We start from the raw sequence: 21,477 nt of genomic DNA, 5'->3' as shown, positions 1-21,477 counted from the left end.
GGCCGAGGCCCCGCCCCGCCCCCGCAGACAGAGGCCGGAGGCTTGCTGGTGCAGCGATGTTTAATGGCAATTCGTATAAACCAAGCCCATGCACAAGTAGAAAGTGCCCGTGGAGCCGGCAGGTAGCCCCCACCGCGCCAGAGAACCACAAGCCCGGCCGTGCAGCCCTCTCTGCGGCGCCTTAAATAGATTCTTCACTATACTCTGTATCTTACAGTATGTACAAGCCCCCTCCCCTCGGGGGACGGGGCAGACTCCGCAATGCGTTGCTATGTACACCACCTCCCCTTCGGCCCTGAGGTCGGTGGCCAGAGTCGGGTGATGGGGTAAGACAAGGCCAGAGAGGGAGGAAACAGACGCAAACATGCGGAGTCGAGTGGTGGGCACGGTCAGCCCTGAAATACGAGGGGCGTGTGCAGCGAAGGCTGAGGTCGGGACCGAGGTGGATACATTCAGAGACGCGTCGAACAAATAAATAAGGCAAGTCAGGAGGGGGCCGAGTCGGGTGCAGGCAGGAGGAGCTGGGGACCAGGGGCAGGCAGGGCTCCGGAGGTCACAGCGGAAGATGCAGGTATGTGGGGCGCGGGTCTTTTGGAGCCAGGACCAAAAGAGATGGGGCACAACCAAGAGGGAAGAGGAGATCGGTTTGGGAGCAAGGCGTGGGGAGGAGGGAGGAAGCCTATGAAGGGCTCCAGCAAAGGTGAACGGGAAAGCTGCCGACAGGGGATCCCCCTGCCCCAGAAAGCGCTCCCTGTTAAGACTGCACGAGGTGCCCCCAAGGGTGGGGAGAAAGGCGGTGGCCAGGTCAGGTGGCCAGTCCCGGCTGGGGAAGCCCTTCCAGCTCCTGGTTCTGCTTCAGTTCCCTCATCCTGCAGAGAGAATGATAAGAGTCAGGAGAGACTGGTGGATCCCGATGGGTGGCAGCGCAAAAGCCTAGGGGAAGAAAGGATGAGTACCTGTGTCGGCAGCGCCGCAGGAATCTCATGATCTTCCGGGCTGCCTGGTCCTGCTTCTTGGTGAGAAAGGAGCCTCTAGTGAAAGAAACAAAAGATGGACCTCACAGAACCCCCAGGCACCGCATGCCTTCAGCCCCCCAGGAACCCTAGGCAGGGAATGGCTTGGACACAGTGGGTGGGCACAGAGAGCTGGGGGCGGACCCTACTTGTTGCGGGCAGGCAGGGTGGCCGAGGGCCGGTGGGGAGGCCCAGGCCTACGGCGGTAGGAGCGGTAGTGCTGCTGGATGAGCACAGCCGCTCGGCGGCTCTGCTGAAATCGCTTCTGTTCATAGTAGCTTCGGAACTTGCTCTGGATCAGGATGGCCGCCTGGGTCATCTTCTTATAGAGTGCAAACTGCAGGGGTGAGAAGGAGGGACAGGGGCTGAAATAGAGGGACAGAGACCCAAAGCCCTGAGGGTCACCCAAGTTAGGCTGATGCAAGGCTCTTTCTCTAACCCACACACTCAAGGAAAGACTGAATCATCACAGACAACTCACACTCAGACCTCATGCCTAATACCTTAAGTGCAATCCAGGTCAGCTTGTGGAGAGAGAAGGGGAGTTAGGGCTCTGGCAACATTGTGTAATGGTTAGGCGTGGGTGTGGATGTGGGTATGGGTTGGTGGGTACGCTTTTGAGGGAGAAGGGTCTCACCTGCTTGTACTTCCGGTAACAGCGCTGGATTACAGCTGCTGCTACCTCCTGCTGCTCCTTCAGCCGCCGGCCCTGAGGGGAGAGAAGTCTCAGCACCTCATGACCCATATAACGGGATATCTGATTTGTCCCTCCAACTTTTCTGGAGTTTCTCTGGCCCTTTACCCCATCCAAGGCCTGTCTGCATGACTGCTCATCCTCCAAAAGCCCGGGGAGCCCACGGTCTTCCCTGATTCAAGACGGTAGCTCATCCTGAGACCCATGCCCCTCTGACCTTATACTTCCGGAAGGCCGTCTGGATGACTCGGGCTGCCTCATACAGTTCCCGCTGCTCATGATCTGATAGTGTCAGCAAGGCAAAATCGCTTTCCATCTTGCCACTGGTAGATGCAGAGAGAAACTCTGCCCAGGAGGGTGCTGGAGGGACAGCCAGGCGACCTCGCTCAAAGGGCAGTTCGCTGTGGGGGACAAGGAAAGAGGGTGTCATGAAGCATCTAAAGTCCCTTTTCTGCCACCTATGGATGGCTATGAAGGAATCTGGAGAGCGGCTTAAGAGTTTTTCAGCCAGTTCAGTTCCCTCCTCCAAGGCCCTGGGGCCTCTGCCAGAAAGGAGCTTTGGCTGTGGGAAAACCAGCTTTCTTCCTTCCTCCCACTTCCTTTGAAGAATCTGGAGGCTTTGTCCTGAGCTGGTCACCTGGGAGGGGTTGAGCTGGGGAAATGGTCCACATTCTCCAGGTAGCTGGCCAGCCAGGACATTGTCTCACTGAGCCCCACAGCCCCTGTCCGCTCCCGCATTGAGGCTCCAGCCTCAGGTAGCCCCACGAAGTCCTCTTGTTTAATCCGCTCTGGTGTGGCTTCGATGATCTGCTTGGCCAGTGAGATCATGTCCACCTGGATGGAGGGACAAACTGAATGAACCCTTAGGGGCCCCACCTGCCCGATGTTCCTGCCCTGCCAAAGCTGTAACCTCAGTCCATTCCTTTCTCGTTCCTTCTCTCACTGGCAGGCACTGGTAACCTTGTCTTTCTGGGTCACTGTTCCAGACTCATTCATTTATACTGATTGGGCTGCCATTTGGGGGTCCCTCTGTGCTGCAATGCTATGGAGAATATAGGATAAAAAGGAGATACTTCAAATGGGGATTCAGAAGCTGAACAAATGGAGGACTTGACACCCTTTTAGGCCAACCATCCACTGTCCTACCTGGGCCTGCCTTATGCCAGCTGGCCAGCACATCATCCTCATATGCTTGGCTGTGCCCACCCCCTACTCCCCTTCAGCTCACCAGGAACCAGCCCAACACTTGCCAACTATTACCCTGATGAATGGTTCCCATCTGGCCTTTGCTCCAGCACTTACTGCTGGACACACTCAATACAGCCTACTTGTGGAGTTCTCAAATTTTTTTGTACTTAAAATGCCACCCACTTACTCCATTAGTCTCTCTAAAGCAGATATGTCCCAAAAGTCTCTAGCAGAGAAGAACAAGGCTGTACTTGAAGATTCACTTTCATTCCACAAGACTTTCTCAGCTTTATAATGTGCAAGCTTCCTTCCTGCATCAGATCACTGCCAGATACCCTCATCTTGCCAACCTTACCTCTCCACACAACTCCCAGCTGCCCTCCATCATCCTGGTTCTCCTAGAACCTTGTCCCTACATGGATCAACAGGTAACTCGTACAACCTAGCCTCTAACTGAAGATATTCCCCAGAATTTTTGTTACAGAGACAGGGTCTGTGTTGCCCAGGCTGGGGTGCAGTGGCATAGTCAGCCCACTGCAACCTCATACTCCTTGGGGTCAAGGGTTCCTCTTACCTCAGCCTCTCAAGTAGCTACAATTACATAATTTAAAAAAAATTACATTTTGTGGAGATGGGGTTCTTGTTATGTTTCCCAGACTTGGTCTCAAACCCCTGGCCTCAAGTGATCCTCTCACCTTGTTCCCTGAAAGTGTTGGGATTACAGGTGTGAGCCATCGTACCCAGACAGAATTTTTAATACTTTTTATATTTTTTGTCTTTTAAAAAATTTTTTGAGACAGAGTCTTGCTCTGTCACCCAGGCTGGAGTTGCAGTGATGCAATCTCGGCTCGCTGCAGCCTGTGCCTCCCAAGTTCAAGTGATTCTTGTGTCTCAGCCTCTCAAACGGCTGGGATTACAGGCATGTGCCACCATGCCCAGTTCATTTTTATGTTTCTTGTAGAGATGAGGTTTCGCCATGTTACCCAGGCTGGTCTCAAACTCCTGGCCTGAAGTGATCCACCCGCCTTGGCCTCTCAAAAGTGCTGGGATTACAGGCATGAGCTACCAAGCCCGGGAAAAAAAAAAAAAAAATTCCCAACATCTGAATTATGGGACCAGCTGGAATTTTTAACCTCTGCTGCCTCATGACTCCAAGTCACATGGTCTGAAAGGAGCTAAGCAAAAGCCTACTTTGCCTGTCCCAAAATGAAGTAAATGGCCCCTTCCTAAATTGAAGCCAGACTTTGATTCTGCGTCATGGAAGCTGGCCTCACCCCATCTCTACACCCTACTCCACTTCTAGCCCCCATAACTCCATCAATATAAGCAGTACCGGGATCACATCCACAGCCTGTGGGCTGTCAGCATCCTCTGGAGTAGCCCCATCATCTGAGGCTGGTGGGAAAGCAGGAGGGGAGGAGAGAGGCCCCTTGGAATTGGTAGCCTCATAGTCCATGAGAAGTAGGGGGGCCTCTGGGGCACCAGTGGAAAGCTGGCCTGGGGCCATGTCCTCCATAGTAATCTCAGAGGCTGGCAGAGGTGCAGGGGGGGGACTGCCATCTGGGGCACTAGAATAGGCAGATGTGACGGAGAAAGTGCCATCCGACAGCTCCGAGGGTGAGGAGACGCTGCTCAGACCTGTGTGAGGAGGGAAGAGAATGAGGGCAGCAGGAGCCATGGCCATCCCTCGCTTGAGTCTCCTGCCTCCCCCATCCTGTTCTCAGTCTCCCTGTTTTTGCTTCTGTTATCTCCCATCTCTGTCCCTGTGATTTGTCTCCTCTCTTACTTGTTGTTTCCCACCCTTTGGGTTTGCCCTGACCTCTCCTTCTATCCACATCCCCCTCTCCAGAAGATTAGGGCCACCCTCACCAGTGTCTGGGCTGGAGGAGGGTGGCGATAGGGCAAGCGGGGGCTCCATTGAAGCTTCCTGTCTCTGTAGTTCCTCAAGGCAGCGGGCAAGGCGAACATGACCCCGGGAATGAGCGACAGACAATGGCAGACGGCCCAGAGAATCGGGAATGCTCAGTGCCTGTCGGTTCCAACGGAAAAGGAGCACAGCAGCTTCCAGGTGTCCCAGGGCACAAGCCCACATCTGAGAAAGGAGGCAGGAGACGGAGGTGGAGGTGAGGCCTGGGGCTCCTCCTCCAGGTAGTCAGGTCTTCAGACCCTAGCCCCCGACTCTCTGCGTTCCTCAGGATCTTCCCTTTCAAGGGCTGTTCCCATTGCCCACTGCCCATGTGCACTCAGGAATCATCATCCTCACCAGAGGGGTGCAAGAGAAATGATCCACGTTGAGCGGGTCAACCTCTTGCTCTAAGTCCAAGCTTCCAGTCTCCACACTCCTGGAGGGTTTGGGAGAGAGATGACAGAGCCCAATCAGAGAAAAAGTGGGCAAAGTAGGAATATCAGAAGTAAAGGGACTAGCAGGCAAGCTGTACAGGGCCAGTGGGAAGAGGCAGTCAAGGACACTAAGGAGGTCAAGAAGTGAAAGTGTCATAAATCAGGATATGAAAGTTCCCCAAGATATCAGTCCTCTCTCAGCCCCCTCCCTTCCCACAATGACCCCAGCTCCCTCTTGGCAGGGCCCCAGGTCCTCCAGTTCCTCCTCAGTCCCCTGACACTTCTGTCCCAGAGGCTGCCCAGCCCCCACCCAGCTGCCATTGCTCACCGCCACTGGCTCAGGGTCTCGATGAGGCGGGCATAGCCCTGGGCAGCAGCCAGGTGCAGAAGGCTCATGCCCCGGAAGGGGCTTCCATGGGCCAGACGTTCAGGACCCTTCCAGGTGGTGCGTGGGATCATGCTTTCTACCAAGACCACTACCCGTGCCTCGAACCCAGGCCCCTGGCCTTCATCCTGTGATATACACACTCTTAGGCAGAGACCTGAACATCTGCTCCCCTGGTTTAGAATGGCCACCTCACATCTGTCCTCCCAGCTTCTAATTTTGCCCCGTCCCCACACGTCCCATTCTAGGATCCCGCCATCAGGACCTTTGATGGCCCATCAAGTTCCTGTGTGGCCTCAGTGTCTCCTACTCCCACAGCCACTTCCTCCAGCCCATCTAGCAGCCACACCTCACACCATCTTGCCCATTTGCCTTCCCATCAACTCAGAGTATTGCCATATTCACACGTGGCTTCTCCCCCCTCAGAAGCCTTCTCTGAGCCTTTCCTCGGCCCTCTTCTTTCAGAAACTTGGGACCCACAGAGATCTGAGCCCCAATGCTCCTGACCCCTCCCCCGCCCTCTCCTTCACCTCCACCCTTCTTCAGACCAGAAATAGCTGAAGCCTGTCATGCCAAGAGGGTGCCCAGAATAGCCACTCTTGCCACAAGGTGGGGATGGGACAGGGTAACGTCAGGGAGAGGGAAGACTGGCTGAGGAGGCTAGGGACAGGAGAGGGAGGAGAGTCACACACGCTAGACATTTTCTTTAGCTGCGTCCTCCCCCTGCTCCCCACCATAGACCACTTCCCTCCTCACAGAAGTACCTGAATTGGAGGAGCATCAGGACCCTGGCAAGGCACCTGCCCAGCTGCTGCAATCTCTGCCATCCGCTTCTCCATCTGCTCCAGTCGCTCTAGTATGGACATCCGGAACTGGTTGTCTGAGGAGGAATGGATATGGGAGGCTGAGTGGGCAGAGTCTAGGTGATGCCCTGAACACCAAGGCTGGACCTGTCCCAAGATCTGGGGATGAGGACACAGAATCATATTCTTTTATCTTCCCCAAAACAACAGCTCCTTTACCCACTCACCTAAATAAAGCACACCAGAACTCAGTCCTTAAACTAGGGCTCCTAATATTACCCACTGACCTAGAACCCAGATCTGGAACCAAAACTGTTTCCTTCAAGGTACAGAGATAGTAGGAATTCCCAAATAGCCATCCAGCCCCCAGCTGCCCCAAATTTCACATGTACACACTCTTCCCCTAAGCCTTTTTCTGGGTGCAATGTTCCATCAGTTTTTGCAGCAGACACTACCTTTGTCCCCCATGCTGAAGCTGAAGGATTCCAGAGTCCTCCTCTCTAATAACGGCTGCCCCAAAGAGCTCAGGGACTGTGATTTGAAAAGCACCTCCCCCTCCTCCCAGCCCCCCGCAGCTGTCCACAAAGACTGTGGTGGGGGAGGGAAGGTGACAGAGATGGATAGCCATGTCCATTTTTCCTCCTCCTCCTCCTCCTCCTCCCCCCATCCACAAATATACACACACACACCCCCAAGCTATATCTGTCCCCTCCTGAGATCAAACAAGAAGGGGAGGCAGGAGGGGATCAGAGCCATAGGAAAACTGACACAGAGAAACAGGGTGAAGGTTGGAGATGTTCTGAGATGCCAGGATAGAAGGGGATGAAGGCCCAGAGGTGACAGTAAGGGAGGACAGGACAGAGAATGATTAACAGAAACCCAAGTAAGACAAAGGGAGGAGAGAGCAAAAAAGATGAAGGAGAGAGAAAGGACAAAGGAGAGATAGGGGAAAGTGCCAAACAAGCAGTAAGAAAGGACGATAAAAGGGCCGGGCGCGGTGACTCATGCCTGTCATCCCAGCACTTTGGGAGGCCAAGGCGGGTGGATCACGAGATCAAGAGATCGAGACTATCCTGGTCAACATGGTGAAACCCCGTCTTTACTAAAAATACAAAAAATTAGCTGGGCATGGTGGCGCGTGCCTGTAATCCCAGCTACTCAGGAGGCTGAGGCAGGAGAATTGCCTGAACCCAGGAGGCGGAGGTTGCGGTGAGCCGAGATCGCACCATTGCACTCAAGCCTGGGTAACGAGCGAAACTCCATCTCACAAAAAAAAAAAAAAAAGAAAAGACAGAAAGGACGATAAAAGAGAGGCAAGTTAAGACACTGGTTCAAGAAGAAATGAAATGAAGAGGGATGGAAGAGACTCACAGGAGAGATGGTAAAATGCAGATTAGACCGGCACAGAAAACTAAGGTGATAAACAGTCAGAGCAGGACAGAGACAGAACAGGACTGAGAGACCTGGCCAGATCTCTAGGTAGGCTCGCTCAAGTCAGAGACAAGCAACCCAACACACACACACAGTCTTTGTGATGGGGGCCAGCTCCAAGAGTGAGGCAAAACTAGGGACCAGAGCTTCGGAGAGAGAGAAGTAAGGAGAGAAGGAGACTAAGGTAAACAACACGGACAGCAGTAGAACTGAGAGAAACCAAGAGGCAACAACAAAGACACAAGAGGAAGAGACAGAGAAAAGCAAACCTTGAGAAAGCAGCAGGTGCAGACAAACAATTCTCAAGGCCACAACAGAGATAATCAGTAACAGGAACAAAAACAATCCCATTTTTTTTTTTTTTTTTTTGAGACGGAGTTTCGCTCTTGTTACCCAGGCTGGAGTGCAATGGCGCGATCTCGGCTCACCGCAACCTCCACCTCCTGGGTTCAGGCAATTCTCCTGCCTCAGCCTCCTGAGTAGCTGGGATTACAGGCACGCGCCACCATGCCCAGCTAATTTTTTGTATTTTTAGTAGAGACAGGGTTTCACCATGTTGACCAGGATGGTCTCGATCTCTTGATCTCGTGATCCACCCGTCTCGGCCTCCCAAAGTGCTGGGATTACAGGCATGAGCCACCGCGCCCGGCCTGTTTTTTTTTTTTTTTTTTAAAGACGGAGTTTCACCATGTTGCTCAGGCTGGTCTTGAAGTCCTGACCTCAGGTAATCTACCCACCTTGGCCTCCAAAGTGCTTGGATTACAGGCGTGAGCCACCGCGCCTGGCCACAATCCCAGATTTAAATAAACACACACACATATACATGTATGTGTATGCATCTGTGTTTGTATTAGTATACTATGATATTAGCAATGGATATCGCTGAAAAGTAGCAGTATAGGAAATTTTTATTTTCTATTTTGTGCTTTTGTATACTTTCCGTATTTCCTTTAATGAACACGTCTTTATAATCAGAAGAGGAAAACCAATAGAAATTTAAATAGATAAGTATAGCCAGGTGTGGTGGCTCATGCCTGTAACCCCAGCACTTTGGGAGGCTGATGGGGGCAGATCGCTTGAGGTCAGGAGTTTGAGACCAGCCTGGCCAACATGGTGAAACCCCATCTCTACTAAAATCACAAAAATTAGCCAGGCGTGGTGGTGGGCGCCTATAATTGTAGCTACTTGGGAGGCTGATGCAGAAGGATTGCTTACATCTGGAAGGCGGAAGTTGCAGTGAGCCAAGATTGAGCCACTGCATGCCAGCCTGGGGGACAGAGCGAGACTCCATCTCCAAAAGAAATAAAATAAATATATAAGCATATATATACTTGTGCATAGTACCTATATATTGCTCTAGACCCTGTTCCTGTCCTGCCTCTTGGCCTTCCTTGTCTAGATACCACACTTTGAGATTGAGAGGGCAGGTCAAGAATTGGTATAGCCGGGTGTGGTGGCTCATGCCTATAATCCCAGCACTTTGGGAGGCTGAGGCAGGCGGATCACCTGAGGTCAGGAGTTTGAGACCAGCCTGGTCAACATGGAGAAACCCCGTCTCTTAAAAAAAAAATTAAAAAAGAAAAAGAACTGGTATAAAGGCCGGGCACCGTGGCTCATGCCTGTAATCCCAGCACTTTGGGAGGCCGAGGTGGGCAGATCATGAAGTCAGGAGTTCGAGACCAGCCTGACCAACATGGTGAAACCCTGCCTCTACTAAAAATACATAAATTAGCTGGGCATGATGGCGTAAGCCTGTAATCTCAGCTACTCAGGGGCCTGAGGCAGGAGAATTGCTTGAACCCGGGAGGCGGAGCTGAGATCGCACCATTGCACCCTACCCTGGGTGACAGAGCAAGACTCTGTCTCAAAAAAGAACTGGTATAAAAATGACCCCAAGATTTATGGGGAAGATGAGATTCGGGAAGTTTGTTGCTGCAGTTAGAAATCAGTAATGAAATGATTGAAAAAAAAAAAAGAATGGTGAAGTGGGGGCTCAGTGGTGGCCACCTGAAACCTGAGGGGTCTAGGAGGATGTCATGCTCAAAGGCTGTGGGCCTGATACTTGGGGTCAGAGGGCTAGGTACTCACCGTCCAGTGACAGCCAGTCAAGTTGAGTACTAGGCAGAGACAGGAATCGGCGGGCTCGATACTCAAAGAGCACAGAAGCAGAAAGAGGCCCCTCCTGCCCTGCCACCTGCAAAGACACCAGCCCTACCTCATGGGCTGGAGAGGGCAGGATCAGCAAGAAGGGCTCTCTTTCCCTGGCTCCTTCTCTGGCTATCTGTGTCACAGCCATAGACAATCATTCCATATCTATTTCCCCTACTGCCCTGCTGTGGGCCAAGAGGCCCCTGGCTTCAGTGGCCTTGGCACTAACTGGGAAGGGAGTCTATTCATTTGAGAACTTACTACATATTATAGGCCAGAGATCCCTTGGATTCTAGACCCTGTAGTTGAAGATACTTGTTATTCAGCAAGAAAGTCTGCAAACTGAGGGTCAAGAGATTCCTATAGTTATGAACAATCTGATGGTGGATAAACCTCTTGATCCCCAGATTAGAGTCCAGAAGTTATGACCCTGTTACTAAGATGGAGGAAAGGGGAGCTAGCTGCTCATAAACAGTGTCCAGTAGCCATAAGGATGGAACCAGCAGGCCCTGATCCTAAGACCAGGTGCTGAGATGTTTTCTCCCAATCCCCAGCTTATCTGGTCTCATCCCCTTTCCTTACACACATGTTGAATGGGGCTGTAGAGACTGGGGAGAACACACTCATAGACAGCAAAGCTGCCAATCTGTCACTCTGGTGGTCCTTGAGGTCCCATAGTAAGGCTGATTTTTGAGTGCAGGGTAAGGGCAAGGCTGGTGGCAAAAGGGCAGAGACGAACCTTGGCAATGAAGTCTAGACTAGTGCTGTCCAATAGGACATTTCTGCAATGACAAAAATGTTCTATATCGGCACTATCCAATAGGGTAACTACACCAGTCAGGTGTCGATACTGAGGACTTGAAATGTGGTCAGTGAGACTGGGGAGGTGAATTTTAAGTATTTTTTAACTTTAATTAAATAGGCACATGTGGCTAATGGCTACCATACTGGACAATACAGGTCTAAAAGCCAATGTCCTTCTGTCCCAAGACTGGTTAGAGGAAAGCCACAGTTCTTCTTTCTCATTCTCCCTGGATTGGAGTTGGAGACTCTAGCTCTAACCAAGCCAGAAAGCCTGGGTGGACATTAGAAATACCTTTGGTCAGTGCCTAACCCTACAGGAGGGGAGGCCAAGGACTTCAGGAAGGATCAGACTCATCTGAGGTCACTGGTCAGCTAAGGAGTATATTTCTTGGACCAGAACCTAGATCTTCTGACACCTAAGTCCAGGCTCTTCTGCCTGCTGGGAGAGCTTGGGGCTCAAACTCAGGACTGGATGAAGTCCTTATGCTCTCAAAACAACCCATTTGTTCCCAATGCTTTTTGGAAGCCTGGAGGTCCTGATCTGTCCTAACTGCCCATGTCAATCCCTCCCTCTATGGTTCCCAATCCCCATACCGGGACAGTAGCAGCGTAAGACACCAGGCTGGACAAGTGAGGCTGGCACTGCGATGTGATCAAAGACACAGGAGTAATGCTCGGAGGCCTCGGTCCAAGGACCTGTGATGAGCACCTTGACCCCACCCTGCAGACAGAAGTCAGAAAGCATGTGACTGGAGTTGGGCATTCATCCACCCACTCATTCATTCATTTATTCAGACCCTTAGAGGGTATCTACCATATGGCAGGTCCTGTGCTAGAGTCTGGGGGTACAGGGATAGACAGGATCCAGTGGGGTGAGGTCAGTTAGTCTATCCCTCCCCAGCATTCCTGCCAAGTGGTTACCTGGCCTCTACCTGAATCTGCCACCCACTGGGGATTCAGGGCCTCCCCCAAAGCTACCACAGAGCTGTCACCAGAAGGAAGTTCTGTTCTTGGGCTAATTCACCCCCACTGTAGTTCCTCCTTTTCATCTCAGAGGCAGCATAAAACAGAACTTCTCTACTGCTGAAAACAGTCTTTCAGCTACTCAAAGTCTGCAGTCACATCCCCGGTGTTTTTTTTTCTTCTCCAGGCTGCACAGCCCCCAGTTCCCTACCCCTGAAAACAGTTAGGAAGGGAATGAGGTCCTAGGAAACTCCAGAAACCATGCTAACATGTGGAAGGGAGAGGAAAAGAAAAAGGGTTAAGTTGCTGAGGACTCTGGAAACAGGAAAGTAGTTTCACTCTACATAATAAAAAGATTGGCAGCCAGGTGCAATGGCTCATGCCTGTAATCCTAGCACTGTGAAAAGCCGAGGTGGGCAGATCATGAGGTCAGGAGTTTGAGACATGGTGAAACCCTGTCTCTACTAAAAATACAAAAATTAGCTGGGCATGATGGCAGATGCCTGTAATCCCAGCTACTCGGGAGGTTAAAGCAGGAGAATCATTTGAACCCAGGAGGTGGAGGTTGCAATGAGATGAGATCACGCCAGTGCAATGAGTGACAAGGGGAGACTCCGTCTAGCCTGGGTGACAGGGCGAGACTCCATCTCAAAAAAAAAAAAAAGAGATTGGGTAGAGAACTAAGAAGCCATGAAAACAGGGAAACTAGGTCACAGACTACAGAAAACAAATGGGAAAGGCTGGGTGCGGTGGCTTACGCCTGTAATCCCAGCACTTTGGGAGGCCGAGGCAAGCGGATCACGAGGTCAAGAGATCTCGACCATCCTGGCCAACATGCTGAAACCCCATCTCTACTAGAAAATACAAAAATTAGATGGGCATGGTGGTGCGCACCTGTAGTCCCAGCTACTCAGGAGGCTGAGGCAGAAGAATTGCTTGAACCCAGGAGGTGGAGATTGCAGTGAGCCAAGATTGCACCACTGCACTCCAGCCTGGCTCCTGGTGACAAAGCAAGACTCTGTCTCAAAAAAAAAAAAAAAAAAAAAAAAAGAAAGAAAGAAAAAGAAAACAAATGGGAAGGAGAAAGGAGGATAAGCATTAGGCTCACCTCTGGGTAGGACCACTCTGGGGAGAAGTCTGTGATGGTGCTAAGAGCAGGAGAGAACTGGGGGGTTGGGGCAGGGATGCTCGGAGCTTCGTCACTGATGAGTTCTCCCATAAGATCTGGGAATGATGAAAGACTGAAGGGCTCCAGTTCGCTGGCCCCAACAGGTCCTCCAAACAAGGTGTCTCCTCTTCCTACCCGGCTTGATGGCTCCAAGGGGGCAGGTGAGGGTGGGGGTGAGGGAGGGGGTGAAGGTATGGGTGGGGCAGCCCCCTGACCCTTGAGCTCCTCCCCACTGTCATCATCTTGGATGAAGAAGCAGTTTCCTCTTCTCCCACCTGCTCCCAACTGTGGAGGGGGACCCCGAGTGGCTGCCTGGGGCTCCAGGGCAGCAGCAGGCTCTAGGGCAGAACAGGGGGTATGAGCGGCCTCTGCCTCAGGGAAGTCTGGGCTTACTCCCTGCCCTCCTCCATATGTCTGGCCCCTCTGGGGGCTGTTGAGAAAACGATCAGGGTCAAAGGCAGGACTGGGAGGAGCCGGTGGGGCAGAAGGCTCAGTGCCTACAACCACTGCCAAACTCATGGAAGGCCTAGGATCAGCCTGGGGAGCCAAGTGCCTGGTGGGTGTCAAGCCCCCAGCCCGCTGCTCCAGTCCTGTCAGGAGGAGGATAGCAGTGCCTCCTCTTGAAGAACCCCCTCGAGAAGTGGGAGGGCTAGGTCTGATTTCTAGGGGCTCTGAAAAACCTGATGAGGAGGAAGAGGAAGAAGATGGGGAGGTGTGTGCCTTGGGAAGCTCTGGGGGAAGTGGGGCTATTAGTGGAGGAGGCTCTGGGGTGTGAGGGTGGGGCATAGAGGTAAGGGTTAAAGCTCGGGGCTCCATTTTGGGAGAAATGATGCGGTGTTTCGTGCTGCTGCATTTGTGGGTAAGGCTCCCAGAACCTGGAGTGGAGAGGAGTAGCAAGGAGAGGAGATAAGACACATTCTTCTGCAGCCTTCCACATCCTATCTGGAAGTCCTCAAAAATATTTCCTGGGACTGCCCTATAGACCAGAGGTGTAATACTGATTGTAGCCACAGGGAGGCATCAGAAATGTCTGGTTTTTCCCTCAATCCTTTATTGCCCCTCCCCCTCCCCATTTCCCCTCAAAACTAGCAGGACCAGAGGAACACTGTAGAGGAGAACAGAGGGATTGGGAGAGTAGCTAAAAGCAAAAGGTAAAGGAATAGGAAAAGGACAAAAGAACAGAACCAAGGGGTGCCAACTAGGAGTAAGGCTGGGTGTAATTGGTGCTGAAGGGACAGGAATTGCTAAAGGTAGAAGACAGGAAGGGCAGAGGCTGCCCCGACAGCTGAGTAGAAGGCTGGAGCCAGTGTGCACCCAGATGGGAAGGTCTCTGTTCATCTGGCCCCTCTTTCTGGGACATGCAAAAGACTTGCAAATCAGCATGCAAATCCCATCAAGACAGATATCCCCCTGGCTTGAGTAAGAGCAGAGTGGCTAGGTGGGAAGACAGCCACAGGGTCAGGGAGTAACTTACCAAGCCCCCCACTGCAGAGACAGGCGTGGGTTCGGGGTGCAGGCTTGGTTGGGTGGGTGTCCAAAATCTGCTGCACCAGCTGTTCTACAGAGAACTCTTCTGCTCCATTCCCACAGCTCCACTTGATGCCATGAACTAGAGAAGTTAGGGGGAAGTGCTGTGGGACTCCCACAAAATAGGCTCCAGAGTACCTTGATGGCTCCTCCAAGCACCTGACATGCTTCAAGACTTCTGGCCAGGTGAACAGAAGCCAGCAGCCTCAAAACTGCCCAGACATGTAGCTTTCGTCCTTTCGCCATTTTCTTTTTCTTTTTTTTTTGAGACGGAGTTTCGCTCGTTACCCAGGCTGGAGTGCAATGGCACGATCTTGGCTCACCGCAACCTCCGCCTCCTGGGTTCAGGCAATTCTCCTGCCTCAGCCTCCTGAGTAGCTGGGATTACAGGCACGCGCCAACATGCCCAGCTAATTTTTTGTTTCTTTAGTAGAGATGGGGTTTCACCATGTTGACCAGGATGGTCTCGATCTCTTGACCTCGTGATCCACCCGCCTCGGCCTCCCAAAGTGCTGGGATTACAGGCTTGAGCCACCGCGCCCGGCCCCCTTTCTCCATTTTCTAATACCTAAGAACACGGTGGGAATCCTAGCATCCTCCCAGCTTGAAGGGAAATGATCACCCCACAGGCTTTGGGTATAGAACCATGGCCCCTCTGGGAGCCCCTGTTTCCACTCTCCCCTTGGAGCTCTATCCCACCCTGCTGCCTTACACATGGGCTTCAGCTGTCCCAACAACTCCTCCCGGGACCACTTCAGCCACTCTCGACGGTCGCTGCTGATGGAACAAAAGATGGGGCTGCAGCCCTTTCCACAGTCCTCCAGGGCTGGGACGTTCAGGTAGTGCACAAGGACGATGTCGGGGTTCTGAGAGCATAACGGGACACAGAGCCATGGGGTCCTGAGGTCCAGGGGCTCAGCTTCCTAATCCTCACTTTCTTCCTGGGCACCCTCCTCACCTCACCCCCAATTTCTGGCTCTCTCCATCCCCAAGCCCCTTTCTCTTCTTCCCAGGCCCCTTTCCTCACTCAGAACCTAGTCATCCTTTCACTTCATTCTTTCAGACCCATGTCCCTCAAAGAGCCAGGAAGAGTCTGGCTCCCTGGGCTCCTGTCCTTACCTGGAGCAGCCAGTAGCAGCGCCGATGGAATGTGGGGACGATGGAAGAGTGAACGTAGCAGCCATAGAGACACTGCCAGGAGACAGGCTGGGGTGGGGGGAGGGCTAGTCTGCTCCCCAACTCTTCCTCTGTTCAGTCCCTTTGCAGGAATCCCAGTCTTTCCACCAGTTCCTCTTCACCCCTTCCCCCACCCTCAACCCCACCTATTTTCCCACCCCTTTTGAATCTCAGCAGCCCTGTCATAGATGAGGGATGGAGAGAAAGGAACAGTGAGGCTGGGACCTTACAATAAGGACCAGATTTGAGATATGGGACCATCTAGAAACCAGAGGGCAGAGCAAGAATGCATCTGAGATGAGGGGCAATGATTTGGGGAAAAGAAATCTGTGCTGAGATAGTCACTGCTTAGATCCCTGAGGGAAACACAAGAGCAGTGAGGGGCCTGGGCATCAGTTCTGGAAGGGAGGCATGGCCTAAGAGAGTTGAGTCATGGAGGGAACTGGGAAGTGGAGAGTGGCCAACGCAATCAGTCAGCCGATCCAGAGTGAGAGAGAAGGGAAGACTGACTGGGAGGGAGCTGGGGTGGACAATGTCACCAAGCCCTGGTAGGGCTGGAGCCCAGCTAAGGGTGGAGGAGGGCAGGCTTAAGCAGATGAGCTGAATGTCTGAGTCTCTTACCTCCATGCCCTGGACCTTCAGCTTCATGTGGTCCTCTCGCGTGGTCTTCCCATCCTTCCGCTTCTTCCAGAGGTAACCATCCTTCCGATATTTCACCTTCTTCCGATTGTAGAGGATGATGGAGCCATTCTGAGGCCTGGGAAGGGAAGAGTTGTCCTGGAGTTCTGTGAACAGAACCCAGGGCCCCTGCCACTCCCCAAAGTTCTCAAACTTTCTCACCTTGTTTTTGGGGCACAAGATAGCCACTCATCATGCTTCTCAAATGTGATCAAGTAGGATGCAATCTCCTGTAGGAGAGGAGGCACTCAGGTGGGTGTCTCCTTCATAGAGAGTATCAGCCTGGCCTCTTGGTCATCCCATCAGTGTCTCACTCTGCTAAGTTGTGGCAGCTAGTGGAGGATGTGGCAGCTAGCAGTGGACCCAGCAAGACCCACTGCCCTCATAAGAACCCCTCTTTTGTCCTAAGACAAAAGTCTAACATTTTCTCCTTCTGTTGCTCCCACCTCGGGCCTTTATCTTGGGGACAGGTCCACATTCTTCATCATCCATTCATCATACTGTGAATTATTTTATTCTCCAACAATTTCATTTCTGTGCCCTTTTTTTTTTTTTTTTTTTTTTTTGAGGCAGAGTCTCACTCTGTTGCTCAGGGTGGAGTACAATGGCGTGATCTCGGCTTACAGCAACCTGTATCCCCTAGGTTCAAGCTGGGATTACAGGCACCCGCCACCAATTTTTGTATTTTTAGTAGAAATGGGTTTCGGCATGTTAGCCTAGCCAGGCTGGTCTCAAATTCCTGACCTCAGGTAATCCACCCACCTCAGCCTCCCAAAATGCTGAGATTACATGAGTGAGCCACTGCGCCTGGCCTCTGTACCCCTTCCTGACTCAAAAAACTTCAGTGGTTTGACACTGCCAGGAATTTCCGATTCTTTAGCTTGACTCCAAGGTTCTCCCCCACAAGGAATCAAACCACTGTTCCCACTATTTACCCATATTGCTCCTACAATTCCTGCCAGATGGGACCACTGATTCCTTCCTGAACATGCATTGAACAGTCACCTCCTGCATGTTAGCGCCCTACAAGGCAGGTACTATGTGCATACCTCTCTGTGTCTGGAAATTCTAGCCATTTCCATAAACCAAACCCCTTTTCGGATGCTCCATGAAACCCTGCTGACCACACTGGCCCTTCTTATTTTATTTTATTTGAGACAGAGTCTCATTTTGTCACCCAGGCTGGAGTGCAATGGCTCGATCTTGGCTCACTGCAACCTCCGCCTCCTGAGTTCAAGCAATTCTCCTGCCTCAGCCTCCCAAGTAGCTGGGACTACAGGCACGTGCCACCACGCCCAGCTAATCTTTTTTTTTTCAGTAGAGATGGGGTTTCACTGTGTTAGCCAGGATGGTCTTGATCTCCTGACCTTGTGATTTGCCCACCACAGCCTCCCAAAGTGCTGGGATTACAGGCATGAGCCACCGCGCCCGGCCACACTGGCCCTTCTAAAGGCTCTATAGCACTTACAACAATTACACATACACATATACACCCTTTTACTGACACTCCTCTTCTGACATCAAATTGATAATTATTGACAACCAACTGCATACGAGGCACTAAGTACGCAGAATACAGAAGGTGTGTAATACAAGGACTGTGCCCTCCAGAAGGAGCCAGTATCAGTAGTGGTTAAAAACAAAGGCTCCAGCAGGGTGTGGTGGCTCACGCCTGCAATCCCAGCACTTTGAGAGGCCAAGGCAGGTGGATCATGAGGTTGGGAGTTCCAGACTAGTCTGGCCAACACAGTGAAACTCCTTTTCTACTAAAAATACAAAAATTAGTCCAGCGTGGTGGTGTGCATCTGTAGTTCCAGCTACTCAGGAGGCTGAGGAAGGAGAATCGCTTGAACCTGGGAGGCGGAGATTGCAGTGAGTGGAGACCGTGCCACTGCACTCTAGCCTGGGTGACAGAGTGAGACCATGTCTCAAAAAAAAAAAAAAAGGCTGGGCATGGTAGCTTACGCCTGTAATCCCAACACTTTGGGAGGCCAAGGTGTGTGGATCACCTGAGGTCAGGAGTTCAAGACCAGCCTGGCCAAAAAGGTGAAACCTCATCTCTAAAAAAATAGATCGGGCGTGGTGACTCCTGCTTGTAATACCAGCACTTTGGGAGGCCGACATGGATCACTTGCAGTCAGGATTTTGAATCCAGCCTGACCAACATGGTGAAACCTCATCTCTACTAAAAAATATAAAAATTAGCCAGGCGTGGTGGCACATGCCTGTAATCCCAGATACTTGGGAGGCTGAGACAGGAGAATCACTTGAATCTGGGAGATGGAGGTTGCAGTGACCCAAGATTGTGCCATTGCACTCCAGCCTGGGCAAAAAGAGTGAGACTCCATCTCAAAAAAAAAAGAGGCTCTGGAGTAAGTTACATAAACCATGAGGTAAATCAGTTTCCTCTCAATAACATGGGAGCAGTAACAGGGCCTGCTCTATAGCATCCTTAGAGGATTAAATGAAACAAGGCAGGCCAAGTGTTTAGCACAGTGCCCAGTATGTAAGGAATACTTTCTTGGCAGTAGCTTTTGTTTTTACCCAGGTGGCTATGCCACAGAGAACAGGGATTCTACGAGATCCATGACTTTTTTTTTGAGATGGAGTCTTACTCTGTCACCCAGGCTGGAGTGCAGTGGTGCAATCTGAGCTCACTGTAGCCTCCGCCTCCCAGGCTCAAATGATTCTCCTGCCTCAGCCTCCTGAGTAGCTGGGATTACAGGCATGCATCACCATGCCTGGCTGATTTTTTGTATTTTTAGTAGAGATGGGGTTTCACCATGTTGGCCAGGCTGAACTCCTGACCTCAGGTGATCCACCCGCCTCGGACTTCCAAAGTGTTGGGGTTACAGGCATGAGCCACTGCGCCCAGCCAAGATCCATGTCTTTATACCTCTCCTATGATCCCCAAAGAGTGGAGCTCTGCACTTAGGAGTGTCGACAGATAGAGAGAGACCCCCCCATTCACCCTCCTCCAGCCCACTAGGTCTTGCTGGGCCCCAACCCCAGCCTCCCTAGAAAACCTCATTTGTATTCCACCGTAGCCTCTCTGGAGGCAGCAGCGGGCAGCGAGGAAGACACTCCAGCAGCTTCTTGGGGAGAAAGATCTTCAGGTGGTGGCTGTTTTCTAAAGGGAATTAGAAGGGAGGGCTTAGTGTGCCACCCCAGGACATCCCTGTGACAGCCCTGGGGGAAAGGGCTGAAGGTGATACAGAGCACTGGGGAAAATGAAACCTTGCTAAAGAGAACAGGGAATCCAAGAATTAGAGGGCCACTAAAGCATGGGGAGAACAAAAGGCTGTGACCCAATTGGAAACCTGGTTTGTGAACTTACCAGCAACCTCAGTGGTGTCCTTGGTATTCATGGTGAGGGCTCCAAGGGGCAAGGTCACCCCCGGCCTGAGGGGCCGGGGGGAGGGGGAGTCTGTGCTGGGAAAGGAGAGAACAAAGTCATGGCAGAAGCCCTCATATTAATCCTGAATGAGATGTATGAGGTGGGGAATGAATATAGAACTGGGTCATGGTGTCGGGGAAGGATGAGGAAAGAGAGGAAGGGACTAACTATGATGTGACAGTATAAGGGAGAACCAGACACAGTGCCCGGAGCCAACATGAGTGAGGATACAGGACAGAAAGAGTGACCAGGAAGAAATGGGTTGGGGTGGGGGAGGGGAGAAGACTGGCAGGGCTGAGGCCTCAGAGGCCCTAAAGCTTGAGCCTTTGCACAGACTGGGGCTACGGTTGGGTCAGGTCTTGGGGATTGGGACTCAGGCCATCCAGTCCTTAGAGGATGGTTCGGCAAGACAGCCTGGATCCTGGAGGCAGGGCAGGAGATTCTACCTCCGGTAGAGAGCTAGGCCTTTAGAAGACACACCCTGAGTTCCTTCTCTATTTGATTTTTCCAAGAGGAAGGGCTGATCTGATAACTGAGCCTAACCTATTCTCTCCTCCAGGTTGGTTAGGGCCTCGTAGAATCTGGGCCAGATACCCAGCTTCCCACCTTCAGGACAATCAGCCCTCCGGCTGACAGCCCTCTCTACCTCCCTCTCCCCAAACGCCTCTGCCTCCCCTGGCCTTCAGGCCTAGTCTACCCCATCTACCGCTCTGGTTCCAGCCTGAGCCCCCCCGCCCTCCTGGGGGAACAGATGGGAGCTGAAGGAGGCTCTCAGCACGGGCTCCGCCAGGTGTCCAGGATGGAGAAGGGAGGAGGCCCGTCGGGCACAGCTGTGTGCAGTGAAGCTGGGGTTGGGGTAAGGACTCCGCCCCAGGGCGCAGGTGCGCACTCCGGGCTAGGCAGCCAGCCAGGGTGCGGAGCGGGAGCGGGTCCTTGGGCTGCAGGCCTTGGGGCAGCGCCGGATTGGACGCTTGGCCCTCTGGGCGGCCCCCCGGCGAGGTGGTGGTCCCAGGAGAACCTCCGAGGTGGGAGGGTCCCGCCCGCACAGAGGGATGTTCTGGAGAAGCCGGAAGCAGAGTCCGTGGGCACGGAGTGGAGGGACAGTGTGGGTGCCGGGTGCGGTGGTCCCCGGGACAGTCCCCGGCACGCGCTGGTTCGCTGTGGGGCCCTGCGGGGAGCGGCGCCCCCTGGCGCGGGGGAGGAGGACGGAAGCGGGAGGTGAGGGCGAACCGAGAGTAGGGACGGTGGTCTCCGGCGCGGCGATCCGCGTTGGGACCAGAGGGAGCTGCGCCCCCTGCCGCGGGGGCGGAGAGACGGGCGAGAGGCCCTGGCTCTTACCTCCAGGGGTCCCGCGGGTGACGGCGGCAGCGGCCATTCTACCCCACACCGACCCCCCCCAGCGCCGGCTCACAGCGGCGTCCGACGTCACTGCGCACGGGGCGGGGCCTCCCAATTAAGGGGATGGGGTCAGGAAGGGAACCTGGGGTCAGCACACGTGGGGTTCTGGGTGGGGCGCTGGGCAGAGGGACTTGGCTTCTAGGGCTCTGAGCCAGGCCGAGGGACAGACTGCCGGGAAGTCCCCAAAAGGGCAGCAGCGCTGAGGGCCAGGATTCCAGGGTCCTGGAGGCGGAAGCTCGGCAGACTGATGCCCCATCCGAGAGAATGAAACGGGGGCGGCGGTCCAGTGCTGGAAACCTAGGGGCTGGGCGAGGAACGCTGGACGGGGAGCAGGACCCTTCTCGCCTCGGACAAGACTCCTTGA

At 52.9% G+C, this 21,477-nt stretch overlaps 1 protein-coding gene and 1 pseudogene across 9 annotated transcripts; one reads left to right on the top strand and one right to left on the bottom strand.

Moving 5' to 3' along the window:
• Positions 1-46: 46 nt before the first annotated feature.
• CAMTA2 (calmodulin binding transcription activator 2) lies at positions 47-21,135 on the bottom strand. Of its 9 annotated transcripts, none has more exons than XM_012460555.3 (23): positions 21,054-21,135; positions 19,656-19,750; positions 19,345-19,448; positions 16,481-16,548; positions 16,262-16,397; positions 15,584-15,655; positions 15,177-15,330; positions 14,412-14,546; positions 12,878-13,812; positions 11,401-11,527; positions 9,943-10,077; positions 6,385-6,500; positions 5,564-5,748; positions 5,159-5,237; positions 4,765-4,987; positions 4,229-4,533; positions 2,345-2,541; positions 1,925-2,108; positions 1,651-1,722; positions 1,517-1,537; positions 1,163-1,350; positions 957-1,031; positions 47-869 (listed from the first exon to the last, which is right to left on the bottom strand). In XM_012460555.3, exons 2-23 carry the CDS (start codon positions 19,684-19,686, stop codon positions 806-808), a joined length of 3,606 nt encoding a protein of 1,201 aa, XP_012315978.2. In that variant the 5' UTR covers positions 19,687-19,750; positions 21,054-21,135; the 3' UTR covers positions 47-805. The 9 variants fall into 9 exon arrangements, with proteins under 9 accessions (XP_012315978.2, XP_012315974.2, XP_012315975.2 ...); XM_012460551.3 differs by having other exon boundaries at positions 15,584-15,670; positions 21,054-21,115; XM_012460552.3 differs by lacking the exon at positions 1,517-1,537 and having other exon boundaries at positions 15,584-15,670; positions 21,054-21,115.
• On the top strand, positions 20,467-21,255 carry LOC105722765 (elastin-like; annotated as a pseudogene).
• The last annotated feature ends 222 nt before the right edge of the window (positions 21,256-21,477 follow it).

The sequence above is a fragment of the Aotus nancymaae genome, unplaced genomic scaffold (assembly GCF_030222135.1).
Source record: "Aotus nancymaae isolate 86718 unplaced genomic scaffold, 86718_ANA_hifiasm-v0.15.2.pri h1tg000072l, whole genome shotgun sequence".
Taxonomy (NCBI): Eukaryota; Metazoa; Chordata; class Mammalia; order Primates; family Aotidae; genus Aotus; species Aotus nancymaae.
This window is presented reverse-complemented; position numbering and strand designations above follow the sequence as displayed.